The sequence below is a fragment of the Phycodurus eques genome, chromosome 1, assembly GCF_024500275.1.
Source record: "Phycodurus eques isolate BA_2022a chromosome 1, UOR_Pequ_1.1, whole genome shotgun sequence".
Taxonomy (NCBI): domain Eukaryota; kingdom Metazoa; phylum Chordata; class Actinopteri; order Syngnathiformes; family Syngnathidae; genus Phycodurus; species Phycodurus eques.
The window spans coordinates 15200377-15222734 of NC_084525.1; the positions used below are offsets into that span (position 1 = coordinate 15200377).

A 22358-nucleotide genomic window follows, 5' to 3' on the forward strand; every position below is an offset into this window, starting at 1 on the left:
GGTTGTGAAGGGTATCTCATATTGCTGATCTGAACTGGATTACTACCAGGCAATCTTTAGTTAAGGTACCAAAAGCAGTGGTAAAGTCAGGATGGAGTTTGATGGTGGAGCTGTCTTTGGTTGAAATGTCACGTTCCATGATGGAAGGAATTGGGCTATGGGAAGAATGAACAAACGTACATTTTCCCTAACAAAACTAAAATAGCTACATCAACAACAGCCACATCATAACATCTAATCACAAAGCGTGTAGCTCTTTCTTATGTGCCCATAAACGTTTTCTTTCAAGAGAGGGATCTTAACCATTGGGCAGCCGTGGCCCAATGGTTAAGATCATCGCCTGCCACCATGGGGGACCAAGGTTCACAACCCCGACTGGACTATCCGCCAACATCCCCCGGACTCACGGCTGTGGTGTCCTTGAGCAAGACACTGATACCCGAAATGCTCCCCGGGCGATTCTGCTGCCCCCTGCTCCAGTGTGTTCAATTAACGTGTATGTGTTCACTGTGATGGGTAAAATGCAGAGAACGAATTTTGTGTGCATGCATGCATGTTCATGACAATAAAAGGTGATTCTTCTTCTTCAATCATGACAGCTTAATATCCAGTACTACGACAGAGCTTTGAAGCAAAGACTTACTTTGACGTCTTGCTCCAAGGTTCGGATCAGTTCACCGTCCACTTGCCCTGTTTGGGCCACTCGAAGGGAACGCCGCTCCGATTTCCTCAGTCGGTACTGCAGAATGCGGCAGGTCTTGTTTGCCTGTCCATCAAAGACACACTCAGGACCATAATACTTACATAAGAGACAAATATTCAAAATGTTGGAAGCGGATTATGAAGAAATGAACTTCATTCTGATCCAAAGACAAACTAAATGCAATTGAATGTGTTGTAGGCCACAAAAAAACCCTTCAAAACAATAATTTTGTACAACGCAGTAATATGGGTGAATACGGCTTCAAAAAAAGTGCTTCAATGTAACGGACAATCGGCTGTATTGGACAACCCGCCCCGCATGTGTTACTCTGTTCTATCGATCCATCCATCCATTTTCTGAGCCGCTTCTCCTCATCAGGGTCGCGGGCGTGCTGGAGCCTATCCCAGCTATGATCGGGCAGGAGGCGGGGTACACCCTGAACTGGTTGACAGCCAATCGCAGTGTTCTATCCATGTTCCACTGTATATTGTACTTTAAATGCATGTTTTTTCCACAAATCTTGAATCTGAATTTAAGAGCTTAAGCATTACACTTGGTTTTTCAAGGTGCGCACCGCGGGGTAGAACATCGAATGGTGCAGTGATGATGGAAACATGGAGCAAGCTTGCCCATATTTGACACTGGTTGCTAAATGACCGAACAGGAAGCAACCTGGTGCCTGGAATGGAGGTAAAATAGGGCGTAGCCTGTATTTGCCATTGTTACAACAGAAAGACCTGGTGTTACTTCTAATAAGGAGCAGGAGAGTAGCAGCAGCTAAAAAAGGGGAATGGGTCTATCTGATTCTAATACCACAGCAGGATCTGGAGGAGTTCGGGCTCATAAAGACCGCTTTGATGTGTATTTCTGGCTGAGCAGGAAGCAGTTTGCTTTTTACCACGTCACTGTATAAAATTTGCCTCGTTTCCCGTAGCTCGGGACACTGGGACAGCACATTAATAAATTTTTCGTCAATTTTCTTCATGCTGTGTTCAATATACAACTCCACCAAAATCTCTTTCTGTTGTCAATCGGAAATCACTCACCAACTCTTCTATTGGATGCGCGAATTTAGCCCCGGCGGCACATACACAATAAATGGGTTGCTGGAGGCCTCGAAGGCACACTGTGCTGCGCTAAGTTCAGTGTGAAAAGACCTTTAGAGGTTCAACTGTATTTATACGGCTTAAAAACATTCTGCAGCACTCTGTGTTCCACCCATGTGTTTTCAAAGTATGTGAACAAAGAAAATTGGGTTTGGTGAGAGCCTGAGCTCTCATTAAGTAGTGCCTGCCTGCACACACACAGATAGACACAGACACATGCATACACACCTGCTCCAGCTGTTGCCGCAGTTCCTGCAGCTGGTAGACGTCGTCCTCCATGTACATGTCCCTCATCTCCAGCATTTCGGATCGCAACTCTTCCATCTCATCCTGGAAACAGAAAGGAAGACACAGGAGTGATTTATCTATCCGTTTTCTACTGCTTATCCTTTTTAGGGTCACGGGTGAGCTGGAGCCAGTGCCAGTTGATTTTGGGCAATCAGAGGGTACATACAAAGAACCGTTCACACTCACATTCACACCTTTAGGCAATTTTGGCTGGGTTTACATTACATGGTACAACTTTTTACTACAGTATGGGGCAGATGTGCTAACCAAATACTCCACCGTGCAGCCCTTAGTGACTCATTAAGAATAAGTTATCAGTCTAAAATTCTTACTAAGAAATGAAGAAAATCATCATGAGACACGAGCTGCCTTTATAGATGGTTGAATCCGGTTTCCTCCCACATCCCAAAAACATGCGTGGTAGGTTGATTGAAGACTCTAAATTGCCCATAGGTGTGAATGTGAGTGCAGATGGTTGTTTGTTTAAATGTGCTCTGCGATTGGCTGGCAACCAGTTCAGGGTGTACCCCGCCTCCTGCCCGTTGATAGCTGGGATAGGCTCCAGCACTCCCGCGACCCTTGAAGCAGCTCAGAAAATTGATGGATTGGTGGATCTTTTGAGGAACAAAAAAAAGTTTACATAATAGTATGGTAAGATCTATTGATTCTTCATCAGAGCTCAGTGACAGTTCATTGTTTATTTCTTCTTTTCCTTTCGGCTTGTTCCGTTAGGGGTCGCCACAGTGTGTCGTCCTTTTCCATGTAAGCCTACTGTATCTCCTGCATCCTCCTCTCTAACACCAACTGCCCTCAAGTCTTCCCTCACTACATCCATCAACCTTCTCTTTGGTCTTCCTGTACCTCTCTTGCCTCGCAGCTCCAGCCTCATCATCGTTCTACCGATACACTCACTATCTCTCCTCTGGATGTGTCCAAACCATCAAAGTCTAATCTCTCTAACTTTATCTCCAAAACATCTAACATTGGGTGTCTCTCTGATGAGCTCATTTCTAATCCTATCCAACCTGGTCACTCCTAGAGAGAACCTCAACATCTTAATTTCCGCCACCTCCAGCTCTGCTTACTCTTGTCTCTTCAGTGCCGCTGTCTCTAATCCGCACATCATGGCTGGCCTCACCATTGTCTTATATAAACTTTGCCCTTCATCCTAGCAGAGACTCATCTGTCACACAACACACCTGACACCTTCCTCCACCCATTCCAACCTGGTTGGACCCGTTCCTTCACTTCCTTACCACACTCACCATTGCTCTGGACTGTTGATCCCAAGTATTTAAAGTCATCCACCCTCTTTCTCTCTTCTCCCTGTAGCCTCACTCTTCCCCCACCACCCCTCTCATTCATGCACATATATTCTGTCTTACTTTGGCTAATCTTCATTCCTCTCCTTTCCTGTGCATGCCTCCACCTTTCTAAATATTCCTCCACCCGCTCCCTGCTTTCACTGCAGATCATAATGTCATCTGTGAACATAATGGTCAATGGGGATTCGAGCCTAACCTCATCTGTCAGCCTAGCCATCACCACTGCAAACAGGAAGGGGCTAAGGGCTGATCCCTGATGCAGTCCCACCACCAATGTTCTTTAAAATAACCCCTACTCCATTTCTCTTCCCATTAACACCATTGTAAAATAATTTGAACCCTGCCCCTGAACTTCTAGCCTTTCAGCCTATCCACCTGCTCTGAAATATATCAACCTTTCTCCTAATCATCATGTCAACCAACTCTCGAGATTTTCTTGTCATAGTCCCAACATTCAAAGTCTCCACATTCAGTTCTAGGCTCTGTGCTTTCCTCTTCTATTTCTGCCTAAGAACCCGCTTTCTACCTCCATCACAGTAGCTGAATTTCCACTGGCGCCCTGCACGTTAACGGCGCCGGTGGAGGACGTTGTTAACCCGCGTCGCGACTGATCCGGTTTTGAATTCTTTGGATGAACGCTCATATTTGTTTGGCAAAGTTTTAAGCCGGATGCCCATCCTGACACAACCCTCTGCATTTGTCCGGGCTTGGGACCGGCCTACAGTTTTCACTGGCTTGTGCCCACCATAGGGCTTCCTTTGCATTTGCAAATGAACCCACGCGCGCTGTTTTGAAAATGTCCTGCAGTTCTTCTCCAAGTCGGGGGTGTCGCTACGGCTGGTATTGGCTAGGATAACACAGGGTGGAGTTTCCTCTGCATTTTATGGCCAATTTCGGTAGCCGTTTTTACTTTCCGGAACAAGCAACAAAGCAACAACAATGATGCATAGGTGTTCTGTTTTTTTAAAGATGGCAGTATTAATGAACCAAGGGGAAAGCTTAGTACGTCATCACAGCATGTGAGTAAAAGGGACCAATCACGAGATGATCTCTGCGGCATTATGCGCGCAGCAACAATTTGTGCTGTGTGCGCGTCAAGTGTCGTATAGGGGCCGCAGGGACCAATGCGTCAGTCATGTGATGCAATGCGGGCGCTGTCGCCGCGTGAGCGCGGGTGTATAAAGAGGCCTTAAGAACATAGCAAAGGAGATTCCTCCACTGGAAACTAGAAACAGAATATAATGTGACAGAGGATGCTCAAGGCGCACACACTAGTATGATGATGATTCAATAATCTTGTACATGGTAGGAATGAATTATTCATTTCAGTAGAAGAGCATTAATCATATCAGGTCACTGTGAATAAAAGTATGTGCATGGTTCCAACAGGGATTGGGTCACTTGTGTTTGTGGGACACCGTTAAACTAGTAGAGTGATTCCCAGAGTGTGTATGTAGCCAAAAAGAACATGATTTTCTGTGAGAGTAATAGTGCTGTCATCATTTACTACACTGGGAAATGTCGGTCAGCGCCTGCTGAAATCCAACCGTGGCAAAATAAACCTCTGTGTGTGCGTGTATAAAAAGATATCAAGATAGAACAGCTGCGGGCAGGGTGTGTCTGTACTTATAGAGTATGAACATTGAGGTTGAGGAAAGATAGGTCATCACCAATAAAGTATTATCCTGTATGTTAACACTGACCTTGGATTCAAGCCGCTGTTTGTTACAACCTGATCTGACAGCGATAATGTCTAAACGTTGAGATTTTCGATGTTAAATATAGCTAGATCAAATCCAAATACAACTTATTTTGACATTACAACTCCTTGTCCTGCATCCATACAGCAATTACCCGTTAATACAAATATATCTACAGTAAACCCCCACTATTTGTGGGGGATAGCTAGCTTAACCCTGCTGTAAATAGCAAAGCAATGCAAGTGAAATAATTGCCCATATTTATAGTTTAAACCGTAAACATAACACTAACACAATTTTCAACTAATCCCAAAAACATTTTAATATCATTTCAAATTCATCTTACAACATTACCCTTAAAAATAAATGACTTACATATTATTTGATTTGCAAAAAATGCAGTCAAAACTGTGACGTGCGTATGTCATCTCTGCAGCCTGTAAAAATATTATTTCATTTGAGAGGAGACTGAGAGGGTGGCACGGTGGACGACTGGTTAGAGTGTCAGCCTCACAGTTCTGAGGACCCGGGTTCAATCCCCGGCCCCGCCTGTGTGGAGTTTGCATGTTCTCCCCGTGCCTGCGTGGGTTTTCTCCGGGCACTCCAGTTTCCTCCCACATCCCCAAAAAACATGAATTAATTGGAGACTCTAAATTGCCCGTAGGCATGACTGTGAGTGCGAATGGTTGTTTGTTTCTATGTGCCCTGCGATTGGCTGGCAACCAGTTCAGGGTGTACCCCGCCTCCTGCCCGATGACAGCTGGGATAGGCTCCAGCACGCCCGCGACCCTGGTGAGGAGAAGCGGCTCAGAAAATGGATGGATGGATGGAAGGAGACTGAGAGCGGCTAAAAAAAAAAACAACCTACTGCAGCAAAGTGGAGACTGTGGAGTACAATACTGCTGCATCCAGAATTAAGGCACAATAATAGAATAAGCTAACGTTACCGTTTGTGTTTATTTTTGACAATTGGCATTGCATCCTTAAAACTTAAATGGTGGCCTGAGACTTTTTCAAAGTGCTGCAGATCTAAAACTGTAGAGAGGAAATTGCTAGGTTATAAATAAATTAATTAATTAAACCCAAGCAAATGAAAACATACTAACTTATTAGCAGGAGCTTACTATTGAGGGAAGACAGTGAAGTAAAGGCGAAAACAGGAAATGGGAGGTAAAAAAGACAGGAAAGGCGGGAAATAGGAAGGATAAACTGGTAACGGAAAAGGTGGGGCAAACAGAGCATGAAACCCGTGTAGACAGTGAGGCGGAGAAAACACGACCACAGAGAGTGAGGATGTGAGGTCACGGAGCTTGGGAATCACAAGTTAATGTGCTGAGAGAGAAATGTTCCACTGACCCGCTTTTCACAGCTAACTAGGAAGAACAATAGGGACGAGGTTTTCTCTGTCATGTGAGCAGTGAGCAAGTCAAAAGAAGATGAACCAATCAAAGGCCAGATTGCAGTCTCGTGTTCAAAATTAGAGCCTAGTAGCAACATTTGCTCTGAAAACAGTCTTGTGATACACAGTGTACACTGGGGAAAATATTTTTTTGTCTCATTAAAGTGAGAATGTATGTAATCTAAAAAAAAAAAAAAGTCAGTTTCACACAAGCAACTACTGGAGGAGATGACAAAATTCTGATAAGCCTTGTAGCGCCTGTAACATCTTCGTGTATTTTTCACTATTTGATCTTTTATATTTTGTGTTGACTGGCGACATGGCCCATTTGGTGGTGCACCGAAAATTATGTAGCGGAAATGACACATATTTACACCGGAAATTACGTATTTTACCTAGCAGAAGCCTCATGTCTCCCGTTTGGAAAATTCCATCTAAACATATTATCCATCCATCAATCCATTTTATTTTCCGCTTATCCTCAATAGGGTGGTTATTTTGCATTTTTTGTAGCAGAAAATATTACACAATAATTATTGTGTATATTAAAAGCTTAGCTGCCCAACAAGGTGCCTTATGTAAAATATAGGCACCGAACAATAACGCAGCAACAATGACATTACATTGTATAATTAAAGATTTAATCACTATTTATGCATTTTGAACATAATCCATTTAATGGCAAAGATAATAAACAGGAATATGTTTTAATGGGATATCATGGTGACCGACTGGTTAGAGCGTCTGCCTCACAGTTCTGAGGGCCGGGGTTCAAATCCCGGCCCCGCCTGTGTGGAGTTTGCATGTTCTCCCCATGCCTGCATGGGTTTTCTCCGGGCACTCCGGTTTCCTCCCACATTCCAAAAACATGCATGGTAGGTTCATTGAAGACTCTAAATTGCCCTTAGGTGTGAATGTGAGTGCAAACGGTTGCTTGTTTATGTGTGCCCTGCGATTGGTTGGCAAACAGTTCATGGTGTAACCCGCCTCCTGCTGAAGATTGCTGGGATAGGCTCCAGCACAGGCTGCCGACTGGTTAGAGCATCTGCCTCACAGTTCTGAGGTCCGGGGTTCAATCCCCGACCCCGCCTGTGTGGAGTTTGCATGTTCTCCCCATGCCTGCGTGGGTTTTCTCCGGGCACTCCAGTTTACTCCCACATCCCAAAAACATGCATTGTAGGTTAATTGAAGAGTCTAAATTCCCCGTAGGTGTGAATGTGAGTGCAAATGGTTGTTTGTTTATATGTGCCCTGCGATTGGCTGGCAACCAGTTCAGGGTGTAACCCGGCTCCTGCCCGATGATAGCTGGGATTGGCTCCAGCACTCCCGTGACCCTTGTGAGGATAAGCGGCTCAGAAAAAGGATGGCTGGATGGGCTCCAGCACACCCGCGACCCTTGTGAGGATAAGCAGCTCAGAAAATGGATGGATGGATGGGATATCAATGCATGTTGGATTTACAAAAAGATATTTTGCAAGTCGTCTGCATGTGGTTTTGATGCTCAGTTCATTTGCACCAAGCAGGTGTTCCTCACAGCTGCACCGGCAGTTGTCATGAGGCTTTTTTTAGGGGGGTGGTGCGGCTAACGGAGGCTCATGCAATCACATGAAATCACATATCCCTTCCAAGATAAAGGTTAAATTTTAAAAAGTCAAGCAATCCATTGTTTTGGCTTATTTTTCAAGATCACATGTAATTCTGAAACTAATAATAATGTAATTGAAACTTGTGTACATGTTTTAGAGTGATAAATCTGCTATGCAGTTGATAACTTCCAAGTTATTTTAAACTATATGGTTCTAATTTCGATAAATGAATTTTTTTAAATTAATTATTATTTTTAATGTAGAGTGAATTAATGTTCTGAACTCCTGTTTCAATGTCAGTGTTGTATTGAAGAAACTAATTCACCCTGGAGCAGTTGCGCAATAGCGGACGTCCACATGGAGGTCGCTCAACTTCGAGCTGATGACACGTTCCACGTCTTTTCACAGCTAACTAGTTCTGCCTGACTCAAAAGCATCTGTGCGGGCTAAAGCCAGGTAGTGTACTCCTTTTTACCTTGGTTAATTCAAGAAATGATTAATCAATAATCATTTCTAAACAACTGACAGACATTACTTCTGTAGTTGAGTCACTCAGCTTCCTCCATCAGTCTCTGATCATTTTTGTCTGCTGACTGTCTATTAGAGTGTATAGAAACATTCCCTCATCAATGCCTCAATGATAGTGGATACATAATATACAATATGCATACATATTTTTTTTTCTTGTCCGCAGATGCAGGTATAGCTTTGTCTCAACTATCGAACGTTGATGACAAGAAGAGGCCACTTCAAACTACGGATGTTCGATTTTTGGCATTGTTGATGTCTGGTAGCTTCATATTGATTTTTGGCATTGTTGATGTTTGGTAGCTTCAGACAGCTGTTGAATGAGACTGTACAAAACATTGCATTTTTAATATTGTCCTTAAAATGTTATTATGGGAGCATTTCACTTGGAATTTGATGCTTAATTTAACACCCAATGCTGATGATATCATACAGAATGAGTGGAAATCAAGACATGGGGGGAAATCACTACTTGATGGCCAGTAGAGCTCCTCTTCAATTTGGATGCATTAATAAGGTATGCATAGCAGCTCCATATTTGCATGGTTTTTTGCTAATGTGCTACTACTCAAAACATCAGTGTGGTAGTCATTAGCCTTGGGTGGAATCCAAAAAGACGAAGCATGTCTGAGTCAACTGTACCGGAAACCCTAAAGGCACCATTAGGGAGCTTGCCCAAGAAAGCCAGAGTAGCTTTGTGGGTCCCTTGTAACAGGCAGGGCAATGATATTAAATAGCTGGTGTTATGAGATGAATCGGATCTAATATCACTAGGAGTACCGTTGTGTGGGTTCGGCTCAACCATAATGGCAACGATTCTAATTAGTATGCTGTATGCAATTAACACAGCGCAACATTGCGTTCACCTCTTGGAGGAGACGTGCGAAAATGTGGTCAGCATATTAAAGCAACCCCAAATCCACAAATGAGGACCAAACAAATTCAAATATACTGTAACAATAACTTACTTTGAGGTAATCGTTCTCAGATCTCAGCTCCTCAATTTCCCTCACAAACTCCTCGTGCATACCGTCCGCAAACTCCTCGGTGAGGTCAGAGAAGGCCAGAGACGTGCTAGCTGGCATCCGGCTGTCCGCCGAGGTGACCGAGCGTTCCTCAGCCGGAGACGCACTCTCCTCGCCGACCTCAACACCAATGGACAGTCGGTCCTTGTGGCCCCTCTCCGTGGAGCTTTTAGCCTCGGCTAGTAGTTGGCTAGTTCCGTTCCCGAGCGGGTTGTCTCCGTTCAGCCCGCCGCCTCGACTGCTCCTCGAGTCGGTGTCACTACTGGGGGCGTCCGTGGAGAGTTTGTGTTCCTCGGAAGCACAGTCAGACAATTCCGAGCTGCTGTCTGCGGGGGAGAGCTTCCCAGCGGCGCAGCCGGAATCCTTGGACAGGTCGTCCGATCCAGTGCTGGCGTCCGAAACCCTCCTCCGTGCTCCGCTGCTACTTTGGGCCATCTTGGTAGCCGAGTTTTTGGAGGAAGCGGAAGACTTCCCAGTCGATTTGCCACCACTTTTATCGGCTTTACCGTCTTTTCCACTCAAACCTCCTATGGGGCTCCTCCTGGAAATGCGGCTCCCCAGGTGGATGGCTCCCGTCTTCACGCTCAGACTGGGGGCTCCAATACCACCGCGGATCTTCGTGAGGGACCACCCGGGTACATCCTTGGGTCTGGCCGGTGACGGAGCGCGATTAATTTTCTTCTTCCCCCGCTGAGCTAATAATATAGCAGGCAGCTCCGCGTGCTGCGCCTGCCCGCTGTCCGAGCTCTCTCTCCCGCCTCCGCTTTCCATCTTCTGCCGGAGATGGAGTCTCCGTTCCTTGGGCGAGGCGAAGGGGAGGTGAGCCGGGGTGTTGTGGACATCAACCTCCTTTGACTTTGTCATTCATTCCGTTTGAACCGAACGCTTGAAAACAAAATTGAAAGGCAGAAGTTCAACTGAAATGAATTTTAAAAAAACGCACAGACAAAAGGAGAGAGTGAGAGAGAGAGAGAGAGAGAGAGAGAGAGAGAGAGAGAGAGAGCGAAAGAGAGAGAGAGAGATCCTCTCTCTGGTTACAATGAAAAGCTCCCGCGGTGAAACAATACACGAAAATACACGCGAGAGGATCCGATAAAAAGCAAATCGTGTCTAATAATGCTTTAAATTAAATCGAGCTTTTATCAGAAGAAGACGCATTTTCCTCTCAAAACCGTAGCGATTGTCGTTCTACGGCGTCTGCCTTCAGGAGGAGTTGTGCGTGAAGACTGGTAGGCGGAGAAGTCGCATTATCTCCCCGCCCACATAACGGGAAGTGCGGCACACGTTTCAACCACAACAATGTATATTAGGTAAAACAAATAGAAACACAAATATATTTATAAAACGTCTCCGCGCGGTCCTCAAAATATCGTTTCCAGGTTTGCATTCATTTAATCGTTGATAAATACAAAAATCAAACCAAGTGAAAACTCAACAGTCAAACAATTGCTCATCTGTAAATCCCAAATGTCACAACTCCAAATGAACAAATACTTGTGAATTGGACCTTCTTTTACACTATAAAAACAGACTCAACACAATTCAATTTCCATGTCAGTGCAATCTTTTATGGCAATAGAGTAGACAAATATTTAAAAGAGGTGCACAAAGAATACTTGTTTTCCACATGAACCTACATGTATTATTAAAAAAAAAGGAAGAGTTAATTTGGTAAAAAAAATAAAAAATAAAATAGACAACCAAGATACATGACGTACTAAGTCACCGAAGTTAAAATCAATGAAAGTCATGCAACTGCATTAGCAGTCATCATTTCTAATAAGTCATATAAATAAATAAAAAATATTGTTTTGGCATTAAAAATGAAAATACTGTATGTGGGTAAATGAGAGGCGACTAATTCAACTGTATCCGTCTGCAGCCTTGGACATTTCTGCATCTCGATTTCGCCTCCTGGAGAATATTAGGTGACACTACAGAAAGACTGCAGAACAGATGTACGGTTAGGTAGAATTGCACTTTTGTGTTATTTAAGCAACGCTATTCACCATTTCACTTATCAACTTTTACTTGCCTTTAAATAAAACTCACTTCAAAGTCTGCCTGCAGTACAAAAACGTGGCCTCCTCCTCATTATTAATTTATCTGTTTTCTGTTGTGCAAAGTCAACATGTCATCAGACACGAAGTTCATGTATTAACAGAAAAGCAGGTTTCTAGTTTGCAGACTTACTGAAACAGTCATTCTGACAGTGATAAAGTCAGAAAAGATAGAGAAGTAGGAGAAGTGCAATTCTCTTTGGATGATACACCAGTGAGGACAAAAGTATTGTGAGACACCTTTTAATCAATGGGTCAAAAGGTTGCTATCACAATTTGAGAGCAACAGACTTTCAGGCTCTATCACTTTTGTTTTTTAATCTTGTGTGTGGGACAGTAAAAGCCGGTCATCAGACTGCAGTGGCCAAACAGGACAATGAAATGACACAAGATCCACACAGTTGTGGAGAATCCTGACCTTTGAGGATTCTGTAAGTGACAGTTAAAATGCTGCACTGAAAATTAAGAGGGAGCCAGTACACAGAATGTATAAACGGGAGTGATGTAACTGAACCTATGAGCCCTAAAGAAGATCCTACCATCAGAATTTGTGACTAATTAGAGACAGGCACTTTATGTTTGTGATTACATGTGGGCACATACACAACCCAGTACTTTGGCACAACAGAGACAGTCAGTCATCATTCATTAATGGTAAACGATTATTGAATGTAGTGGTAATGGTGAAATATTATTACATGTGGTGGATGTCAACATTACTAAACAATTATAGACCACTTGAGTTGCTGTTCTTGCAGGTTAATTACTGTAAGTAATTGTCAAGTATTCATGTTGTAGTGGTGGTGGTGCAGCAGCTGCTGATTTATTTGAATGTATTTTTCTATAACCTGTATTTATAAAATCTGACCTATTAATCTTTTCATAATTGTTTTGACTTGTTTTTTTATTTTAATTTTAAAGATTATAATTACTGTCTGATTTCAGTCATATCCCTCAAATATTAAAATGAAACAATTCACCAAATGAACATTTCAGGAACTTTGATATTTTATTATCAATCATATAAACCAGTCATTCTCAAAGTGTGGTATGAGTACCACTAGTGGTGCTCAGGTTCTCTCTGGTGGTACGTGAAAGAATCACTGCCTAAGTACAATGGAGTTGTATTTAACGTTTTGTTACAAATATTTGCATTCAATCAGTTTTAGTATTTTCCTATATTAAAAAAAACTGTTAATGTTCAAACTGTGCAATAAAATCAGCCTAGTTTTCGATCAACACTTAGCCTACTATACTACTGTATGTTAAACTCGGTCATTATGGTAGTACTTGGAGGCCGACGAATTGGGTACTAGTTGTAGTTGTAGTTTGAGAACCACTGATATAAATGACTTGTTCTATTTAGATTTTCTGCACACCCAAAAACGTCCCACAGTCTCACAATGCCTCACGGCAATTTGCAACTCTTGTGTATTAATGATTGCTGCATACCGTATTATTATCTGCATTTTCTTTTTACCTCTAATCACTGTGTAGAGCAGTGGAGCAGATTGAACATCTGTGCATTTTCCCTGTGAGACAAACCCAAGGGGTTCTGAAGCTATGTGACTCATAGAGAAAGTGTCTCCGACAAGTATAAATAAGTCTCATGTGGCCTGCTTTATCTAGAAACACGTTTGTAGTCAGTGCTCCCTCCCTCCTGGTACAGAAGATGGCCTATATACTGTATAGTGATAATAAATTATATACTGAGGGGAGTCAGCCTGATTACAGAGATAATAAATTCAAAGCAGTACTAGGTGCACTATGGGTGGGATAATGGTTAGAATTTGAGTAATGTTTTATTTTATTTTTTTTGTTAAAGGAAAATAATGTTTAAGAGTGTTTATTATGTTTATTACATTCACATTCCATTGCAGCATATATATTGTGTATTATTATAGGTTTAGGGTTTTAGTAGGTTAGGTTTAGGGTTGGGTATGGGTCAACATACACTAACTATATTGACAAAAGTATTCGCTCACCTGCCTTGACTCACATATAATTTTACATGATGACCACTCTAAATCCATATGGTTTAATATCATGTTGGTCTACCCTTTGCAGCTGTAACAGCTTCAACTCTTGTGAGAAGGGTTTCAACAAGGTTTAATAGTGAGTTCATGGGAATTTTTGCCCATTCTTCTGGGAGCCTATTTGTGAGGGCACACACTGTTGTTGGATGAGAAGGCCTGGCTCACTGTCCACTCAAAATCAACCCAAAGGGGTTCTATCGGGTTGAGGGCAGGACTTTGTGCAGGCCAGTAATGTTCCTCTATACCAAATTCTCTCATCCATGTCTTTATGGACCTTGCTTTGTGCACTGGTGCGCAGACATGTTGGAACAGGAAGGGGTAGTCCCCAAACTGTTTGACTGTCCAAAATCTCTTGGTATACTGAAGCATTCAGAGTTATTTTCACTGGAGCTCAGGGACTAATATTTTGGACATTTCCAACTTTATGGGAACATAAAGACATAGAGTTCGTAAAGTCATAGATAAGAGAGTTTTTATGTGGATGAACACATTTGGGATGAATTAGAGTGCAGACTGAGAGCCAGGCCCTCTTGTCCAGCATCAGTGTGTAACCTCAGAAATGCACTTCTGGAAAAATGGTCATAAATTCCAATAAACACACTCCTAAAAGCTGTTATAACTGCAGAGGGCAATGTCATATTAAACCCTATGGATTAATAATGAGATGTCAATTAAATACATATCTGAGTCAAGGCAGGTGAGCGAATAGGTTTAGCAATATAGTGTACATGTATGCCTCATCTATGACTTCATCCATTTTCATTAGGGTGAGGCCTATCCCAGCTGACGTTGGGCGACAGGTTTTGTTGCACAGCCAATTGCAGGACAATAGACACAATAACGGCGGAACGGTGGACGACTGGTTGGCACATCTGCCAGAACCATTTTAAGGATGATCAGAAGAAATGGACAAGCACCCGAGTTAAATATATGAGTGTCACAGGAAAGAGTCTGAATACTTATGGCTGTGTGGTATTTCACTCTTTCTTTTTTAATAAATCAGCAAGAATTTCAACAATTATGTTTTTTTCTGTAAAAATGGGGGGCTGCGTGTCCATTAATTAGGAAAAAATGAACTTAAATGATTTTAACAAATGGCTGCAATATAACAAAGAGGGTGTTAAGGGTGTCTGAAAACTTTCCGTACCCACTGTGTGTGTGTGTGTGTGTGAGTATATATATATATATATATATATATATATAAGGGGGCAGGGGAGCACCTGGGGGGTTCAATCAGATTTCAGGGGGGGGTCCAGTGCTACCCCGGCCTCCCCTCTGGCTCCGCCCCGTATCATATTTTACATTAGAAAAACTCTCCAGACACACCACTCAAAAAATGTCACAAAAAAATGCTGACATAATGATGATCTTGTCTCAATTTACTCACAAATTTACTTAGTGTAAAATCTGAGTTTGCTTAGTGAACACAAACTATTCTTCTGGCTTGGCAATGGGTGGATACACAGGTTTATTGTACCTTCTGCCTTCTAGTGGAAAAGCATCTAATTGTTTTTCCTGTCACTATACATCACTGGCATAGACAGATGAACAAATGTAAATGATTTGTCGTAGATAAATAAGACTTTTTGTCAACAATTAAGTGAAATGTGATAATTGTCCACGGCACACTCGTTGGCCTCTCACCACACTAATGTGTTGGCACAGATGTTGAGAATCACTGGTCTGGAGCCAGTGGTGTCATCTATCATCTTGCGGTGAATATTGGATCTTCAGTATTTACAGTGAGTAAATACATCAGAACTTGTTTGTAAAATACAGATGAAAGTGTTTGCTTTTCTAATTTCTGTTTTATTTAAAGAGGCACACTGGTACAATTTCCAATACTTATATAGGTGTAAATGCTTAAAACCTATAGTCACTCCTAATGATGGTCATGCTGCAAAGAATATTTGTCCTTTCTGTTCCGAGGCAGAGTTATTCTTGCAGTAGAATTCCTCGTGAGCATGTTTGTGTATTATGCATGCTTGTGTAAACGTCTGCATGTATTGTGTGTGACTGCCTCTGTGCGTGTGAGGCTTTGCATGGTTCTGAATGGAGAGCATTTATTCCTCTGCTGCTGCTGTTATTTTCCTACTAATGTTGTGTCCATCACATTCTCTGTTCTCTTTTCACTTCTCATCGCTCTGTAATGGTTGTTATATAACTGATGGGGAAAGAAACACATTATGTCCTATGCTGCCCACAACAACAGAAAACCATGACATTGAACTATACAAAAGCACAGCAAAAGGTACAATGTATTGTATTTACTCAAACATATAACGGAGCACCAATAAATTTATGAAAAAAGGCTGATGTACAATACACCATGATAAAAATCAAATGTGATCAAGTGACATGTAAAACGTATTAACATTGAGCTTTTAGCTCAAATCTTAAAAGTAAAAAAAAAATTCTTAACAGCGTGTGAGTAGTCAGTCAAAACAGAATCTGAAAACACCACAAAATCTCTCTCTCTCTCTCTCGCTCTCTCTCTAACACACATTGACTTATCTTCTCACTAAAGGTTTTGTGTGGGAAGATGGTTGGACAGCCCAATTCTCGCCTTTAAAGGTCTGCTGCAATGAGGACACTTCATGGCGAGAAGTAAACCAGGCTGAGAGGCGACATTTGCTCTTTTCCTCTGCTGGCGTTGATGCTGTCTCTCCTCCATGCGCAGAGCATCATAGTCGAACACCCCAGTGAGGCCCGCCAGGTGGCGCGATCTTGTGCTGTGTCCTTGTGTTTGTGCTCCCAAGTCTCAGTCTCTCTCTACACTGTAGAGCATGGGTGTCAAACTCAAAGCCCGGGGGCCAGATGCGGCCCGCCACATCATTTTCTGTGGCCCGCGAAAGCAAATAATGCTCTTCAACTTCCGTGAGTTTTGCTCAAATCTGTACCCAAATTGTCATAATAATAAACAATAATGTTGAGATATTGCATTTTTCTGTTACCAAACCCTTCTTCTACAGTAACTTAAACAATACTTGAACAAACTATTATTCTTTTCTTCGGATTTCGAAACTAGTTATCCCTCAATATGTTGTGTAATGGTAATAATATGATTTGGTGATTAAACATTTATATGGTTTCACTGTTCTAACCGCCCTATGAGGGAAATCATAACTACAATGCGGCCCAATGTTAGTCAGCCTTGTCATTTTTTAAATCATTCTCCAACCAGAAGAACAAATTACAGATAGAAGAAAGAAGGCAGAAAATATAATGAAGCCAAGTTACCTAGTATACACATGTACAAAATGAAAGTGAAGATCCATCTCTGTTGGTCATACCCATTTTTTTTCTCAGTTTTTCAGTTTTTTTCAGTTACTTACCTGTCAGTGACAGATTAAAAAAAAAACAATTCATAAACAGCCTCTGAGAAATCGTTGTAGTCTTGTGCAAGGTCCCTAATAGCAATACGAGTACACCTATATTACCAGAAAATAACTTTGGTGGAAAGCACAGGGGACCACACCCCCTAGAAGCGCCACTGCACACACGCGCGACTTCCTGCGTGCGTCTCATTTTGGTGTCTTCCCCGACCGGTAGCCCAACCACAATTCAGTACAGGCAAGCATATGTCCACAAACAATGTCTTTGGATTTGACTTCGTTGTAACGAGTAATGAAGATGATTAGGGGAATACAAGTAGGCTATTATTTTTTTCATGAGGAAATGTGGTGGGCTGAAAGTCGCCAGAATAACGAGGTAAAGTACATATACGTGAAAATGTAACTGCAGTTTTTGTCGTCCGTCCCAAACCGCTTACATCCACGTATCATAAAGGAAAATATTAACGAGAAAAGATTTACACACACTGCGACCGACTGGCGACCAGTTCAGGGTGTACCCCGCCCTCTCGCCCGGAGATAGCTGGGATAGGCTCCAGCACGCCCACGACCCTCGTGATGATAGGCAGAACGGAAGATGAATGAATGAATGACGATTTACACACATTTGCCCCTTTTTGCTTGGTTAGTGATGAAAGGTATTTGGAATATTTTTTAATCCTCTTAAAAATGTCTTGTGTAGTTAGTTCCCTCTCACTTGCATACTGTAGATTGCACCAGATTTCGTTGCTGCCCTCACCCTTATTTTCTTGCTGCCGACCTGTACTATCATTGGACAATGTAGTCCCACCCTCACGTTTGATTGGCTGTCAATTATGTCAGTCATTCTTGCATTCTCGTCCCCGCTGTTCACGACTTCCGCTTCTGTGTCAAACGCAAATCTCCACTGCAAGTTCCTTTTCTGGATTTTCAAACCGTTGGCACAGCCCACGCCATACAGGTAAGACGTGATTTCATGGTGTCCCTTTTCATGTTGACATACTCCTAATGTGTGTAATTGCTGAGGATTTCCATGTCTTTTTTGTCCCATATAGGCTTCTGTGCTAGGTAGCCCCCCTCCCGAGCTCTTAGCAGCAACGCTAATATGAACGCTAGCTGTCAATTTGCTCCTTGATGTGTTGTCAGAACTGGATCGGACATTTGTGTGTCCAGTGCTCTTATGACGAAGAGTAATGCTTTAAGTTGTTCGCCGGCATTGAATGAAACGTAGACGGCGAAGTTTGTTCAGAAGGATGATCAATTGTTGTTCAGTACGCGCTAATAGCAACCAACTCGGCATTTGGGATAGTTTTTCTTTAGGCAACATTGTATGCGGAAAGTTGACCGCTGTTGATGAATTGAATAACGGCAACTACATCGGCAGCTTTAAATGTAAAAATATACCAACCTCTATACGTCTCCGCTTTGATCCGTCAAATGTGAAGTTTGAGATAAATCGTGACGCCGAGCGCAAGTTTGAAATGGGACAGAATGCACTGTTGATTTGCGTGGATGGCGCAGCTTCGCGTGGGAACTTCTGTGTTATTATCTCAAGCTCTGTGTTGGTTAAAGTTACCTTCCATGGAATTTAACTGCCTCAGCAAAAGACTGGGAATGCTCCCCTGCCTGTTAGGCTTGTGACTACCTCCATCTACATCTGATTCTTTGGTAACGCCATGTTGTCTTCCTTTGTTGTTTCACTGGGGGTCATTGACACAGAGATCCGTTACAGCACTATGGGAAGTTATTAACTGTACCTAGAAACTCGTTCATGCCTTGCAACCATGATGGATATGCAGTACTGTGGAAAGAGCTTATAGACAGGCACTGGCATATGTTGTTTGACTGACCCACTTGTTAAAAGTTCAAATTTTAGTTTGTTTGTCCATTTGTTTGTTTGTTTTAACAGTCTGCAGGGCTGTGAAAAAGTATTGGCCCCCTTCTTAAATTCTTATATTTTTGCAGTTTCCCCACTGTAATGTTTAAGAACATCAAACAAACATAAATATCAGACAAATATAACCCAAGTCAATTTATAAGGCTGTTTTTAAATGGTTTAATTTATTAAAGGAAAAAAACAAAAACTATTCAGTTACCTGGCCCTGTATGAAAAAATAATTACCCCCCTTGAATTAATTGTGGCTAATCACAACTTTTGGTTAATTTTCACTAATCACACCCAAGCCAGATTACCTCCAGACCTGTTCAATCAAGAAATCATTTAAACAGAATCTATCCCGACAAAATCAAGTTGGAGAAAAGATCTAAAAAAAGCTGCAACAAAATGACATGATCCAAACAAATTCCAGAACAGTCGAGAAATAAAGTAATTTACATCTATCATTTTGGAAAGGGTTACAAAAGCCACATCTAAAGCTTTAGGATTCCAGCGAACCATAGGGAGAGCCATTACTCTTACGAGTAGATAACATGGAACAGAGGTGAACCTTTACAAAACTGTCCGCCGTAAATTGCACAGTGCAGAATCGGGTGGTGGTGTTGATGTTCAGCTCACCATCTGTGTGTGTCATCAAAAAGTCAACCCATCAAAATTTTTATTTCCCAATTTTTTTGGGAGCTTAAACAACATCACCCAGCTGTTCTGTAAAATGAGGCATCCAGCGAAGACGCATTTTCAGGGTGTAGCCATCGTTAGCTTGCTAACTGCACGCTGGAGTGGTAAATGGGCCTTGTTATGGAAGCCAAGAATGGCTAACTCACAACTGAGCAGCATAGCCAAATGAAACAACGTCTCTTTGTCCTTATACACCCTAATTTCTCGTGTATAATGCGGACCCATGTATAATACGCCTCCCAAAGTTGACCAAAATTCTGGAAAACCCTCATACCTATGTATAATGCATTTTTACATTGCATGATTTGGCTTCCACCGATATGATAAAAACATGAAGTTTTATCTGTATTTTGTTAGTTTTTTCAAATAATTATTCTGAAGTTAAGCAGTTTATTTGAACACGTAATACTTATTTTTTTTTATTGACTTGCGCTTATTTTGAAATTCAAAGCCCTACTTTTATTAAGTAAATGAGAAAACACACAGTTGCGCTCATATGTTTGATTACCCAGGCAGAATTTGTAAGATGGGTACAATTCACAATCAAGAAAACATGAAGGGCCAGGCATGACACATTTAATTTTATTTTAATGGGATTAAAATTAAAACTGTCAAGGATTTCAGAAAAGCATTATCATTAAACAAAACATAACCATAAAGAAATTAATGATGGTTGTTGTTCAGTCATTAAAAAAAAAAAAAAAAAATTCACAAATTCTGCCAGGGTCTGTAAGCTTATTATCACAAATGTACATATATGCAGTCATACGTACCCCTGTCATATTGGAATGAAAGTGTAGGCTACACCTTTTTTATAACCTCTAGGTGGCGGTGACATTGGAATGAAAGTGTACATCTTTTTCATAACCTCTAGATGGCGGCATACATTTATAAAATGTGTGTGTTTTTTTTTTCTCTCCCCATAGTGCTACTGCTACTGGCAAGAGCGTCATCATACAGTCTTACATTTTTACCAGACATGAAGTGAAATCAATTAATCAATATTCTTCTGTGGTTGAAGATTTTTCGTTTTACAATTCAAAAGTAAAATAAAGATGAGTTTTTTTCAATTCATCATCACGTTTAGGCCTGGCCTACATACTATACTGTATCCAATGTTGTGTTGGTCATACCATAGAATTATTTATTTATTCTATTTAGGGAATGATCCATCCAGCCATTTTCTGAGCCGCTCGCGGAGTGCTGGAACCGATTCCAGCTATCATCGGGCAGGAGGCAGGGTACACCCTGAACTGGTTGCCAGCCAATCGTAGGGCGCATATAAACAAACAACCATTCACACTCACATTCACACCTACGGGTAGTTTAGAGTCTTCAATTAACCTACCATGCATGTTTTTAGGATGTGGGAGGAAACCGGAGTGCCCGGAGAAAACCCACGCAGGCACGGGGAGAACATACAAACTCCACATAGGCGGGGCTGTGGATTGAACCGGAGAACTGTGAAGCAGACGCTCTAACCCAGCCGTACACCGTGCCGCGATTTATGGAATAATCCTGAAGATAACAAACTTCCTATTGAAATCGCTTGCTAAATCATTGAACATTCCAAATTGTTATATTGGCTATGCACAATGTTTGGGCAGTAGATCTGATCAAATTCCCCCTCTTCTCTCAGCTTCAAAATGGTTTGCTTTTCTTCCATAGACAACTCTGATCTTCCATCCATTTTCTACCGCTTATCCGAGGTCGAGTCGCGGGGGCAGTAGCTTTAGCAGGGACGCCCAGACTTCCCTCTCCCCAGCCACTTCATCCAGCTCTTCCGGGGGGATCCCGAGGCGTTCCCAGGTCAGCCGAAGGATGTAGTCTCTCCAGTGTGTCCTGGATCGTCCCCGGGGCCTCCTCCCGGTGGGACGTGTCCGGAACACCTCACCAGGGAGGCATCCGAATCAGATGCCCCAGCCACCTCATCTGGCTCCTCTCGATGTGGAGGAGCAGCGACTCTACTCCTACTCTGCTTGCATCCGGGATCTTGTTCTTTCGGTCACGACCCACAGCTCGTGACTATAGGTGAGGGTAGGAACGTAGATCGACCGGTAAATCGAGAGCTTCGCCTTCCGGCTTATCTGCTTCTTTACCACAACGGATCGATACAAAGTACGCATCACTGCAGACGCTGCACCGATCCGCCTGTCGATCTCCCGTTCCATTCTTCCCTCACTCGTGAACAAGACCCCAAGATACTTGAACTCCTCCACTTGGGGCAGGATCTCATCTCCGACCTGGAGAGGGCACGCCACCCTTTTCCGACTCAGGACCATAGTCTCAGATTTGGAGGTGCTGATTCTCATCCCAGCCGCTTCACACTCAGCTGCGAACTGCTCCAGTGAGAGTTGGAGGTCACAGCTTGATGAAGCCAACAGAACCACATCAACTGCAAAAAGCAGAGATGCAATACTGAGGCCACCAAATCGGACCCCCTCTACGCCTCGGCGTTCCGTCCATAAACGTTATGAACAGAATCGGTGACAAAGGGCAGCCTTGGCGGAGTCCAACCCTCACCGGAAACCAGTCCGACTTCCTGCCGGATAATCAGAATCAAAATCATCTTTATTTGCCAAGTATGTCCAAAACACACAACGAATTTGTCTCCGGTAGTTGGAGCCGCTCTAGTACAACAGACAGTCAATTTACAGAACACTTTGGAGACATAAAGACATTGACAAAAAACAAT

General features: G+C 42.5%; 2 protein-coding genes across 3 annotated transcripts in view; one reads left to right on the plus strand and one right to left on the minus strand.

Moving 5' to 3' along the window:
• The window catches only part of LOC133404262 (protein SOGA1-like), a 96952-nt gene extending 86061 nt beyond the window's left edge, over positions 1–10891 (minus strand). Inside the window, 3 exon segments of the mRNA XM_061679996.1 lie at positions 644–766; positions 2038–2139; positions 9604–10891. Coding sequence (XP_061535980.1) covers positions 644–766; positions 2038–2139; positions 9604–10524 — 1146 coding nt within the window. The 5' untranslated portion in view covers positions 10525–10891.
• Positions 10892–17955: 7064 nt separating this feature from the next.
• The window catches only part of LOC133404291 (oxysterol-binding protein-related protein 2-like), a 37757-nt gene continuing 33354 nt past the window's right edge, over positions 17956–22358 (plus strand). For both annotated transcript variants that reach the window (XM_061680044.1, XM_061680061.1), the window contains exon 1: positions 17956–18049. The gene's annotated coding sequence lies outside the window, so the exon portion shown is untranslated. The remainder of the gene's footprint in view (positions 18050–22358) is intronic.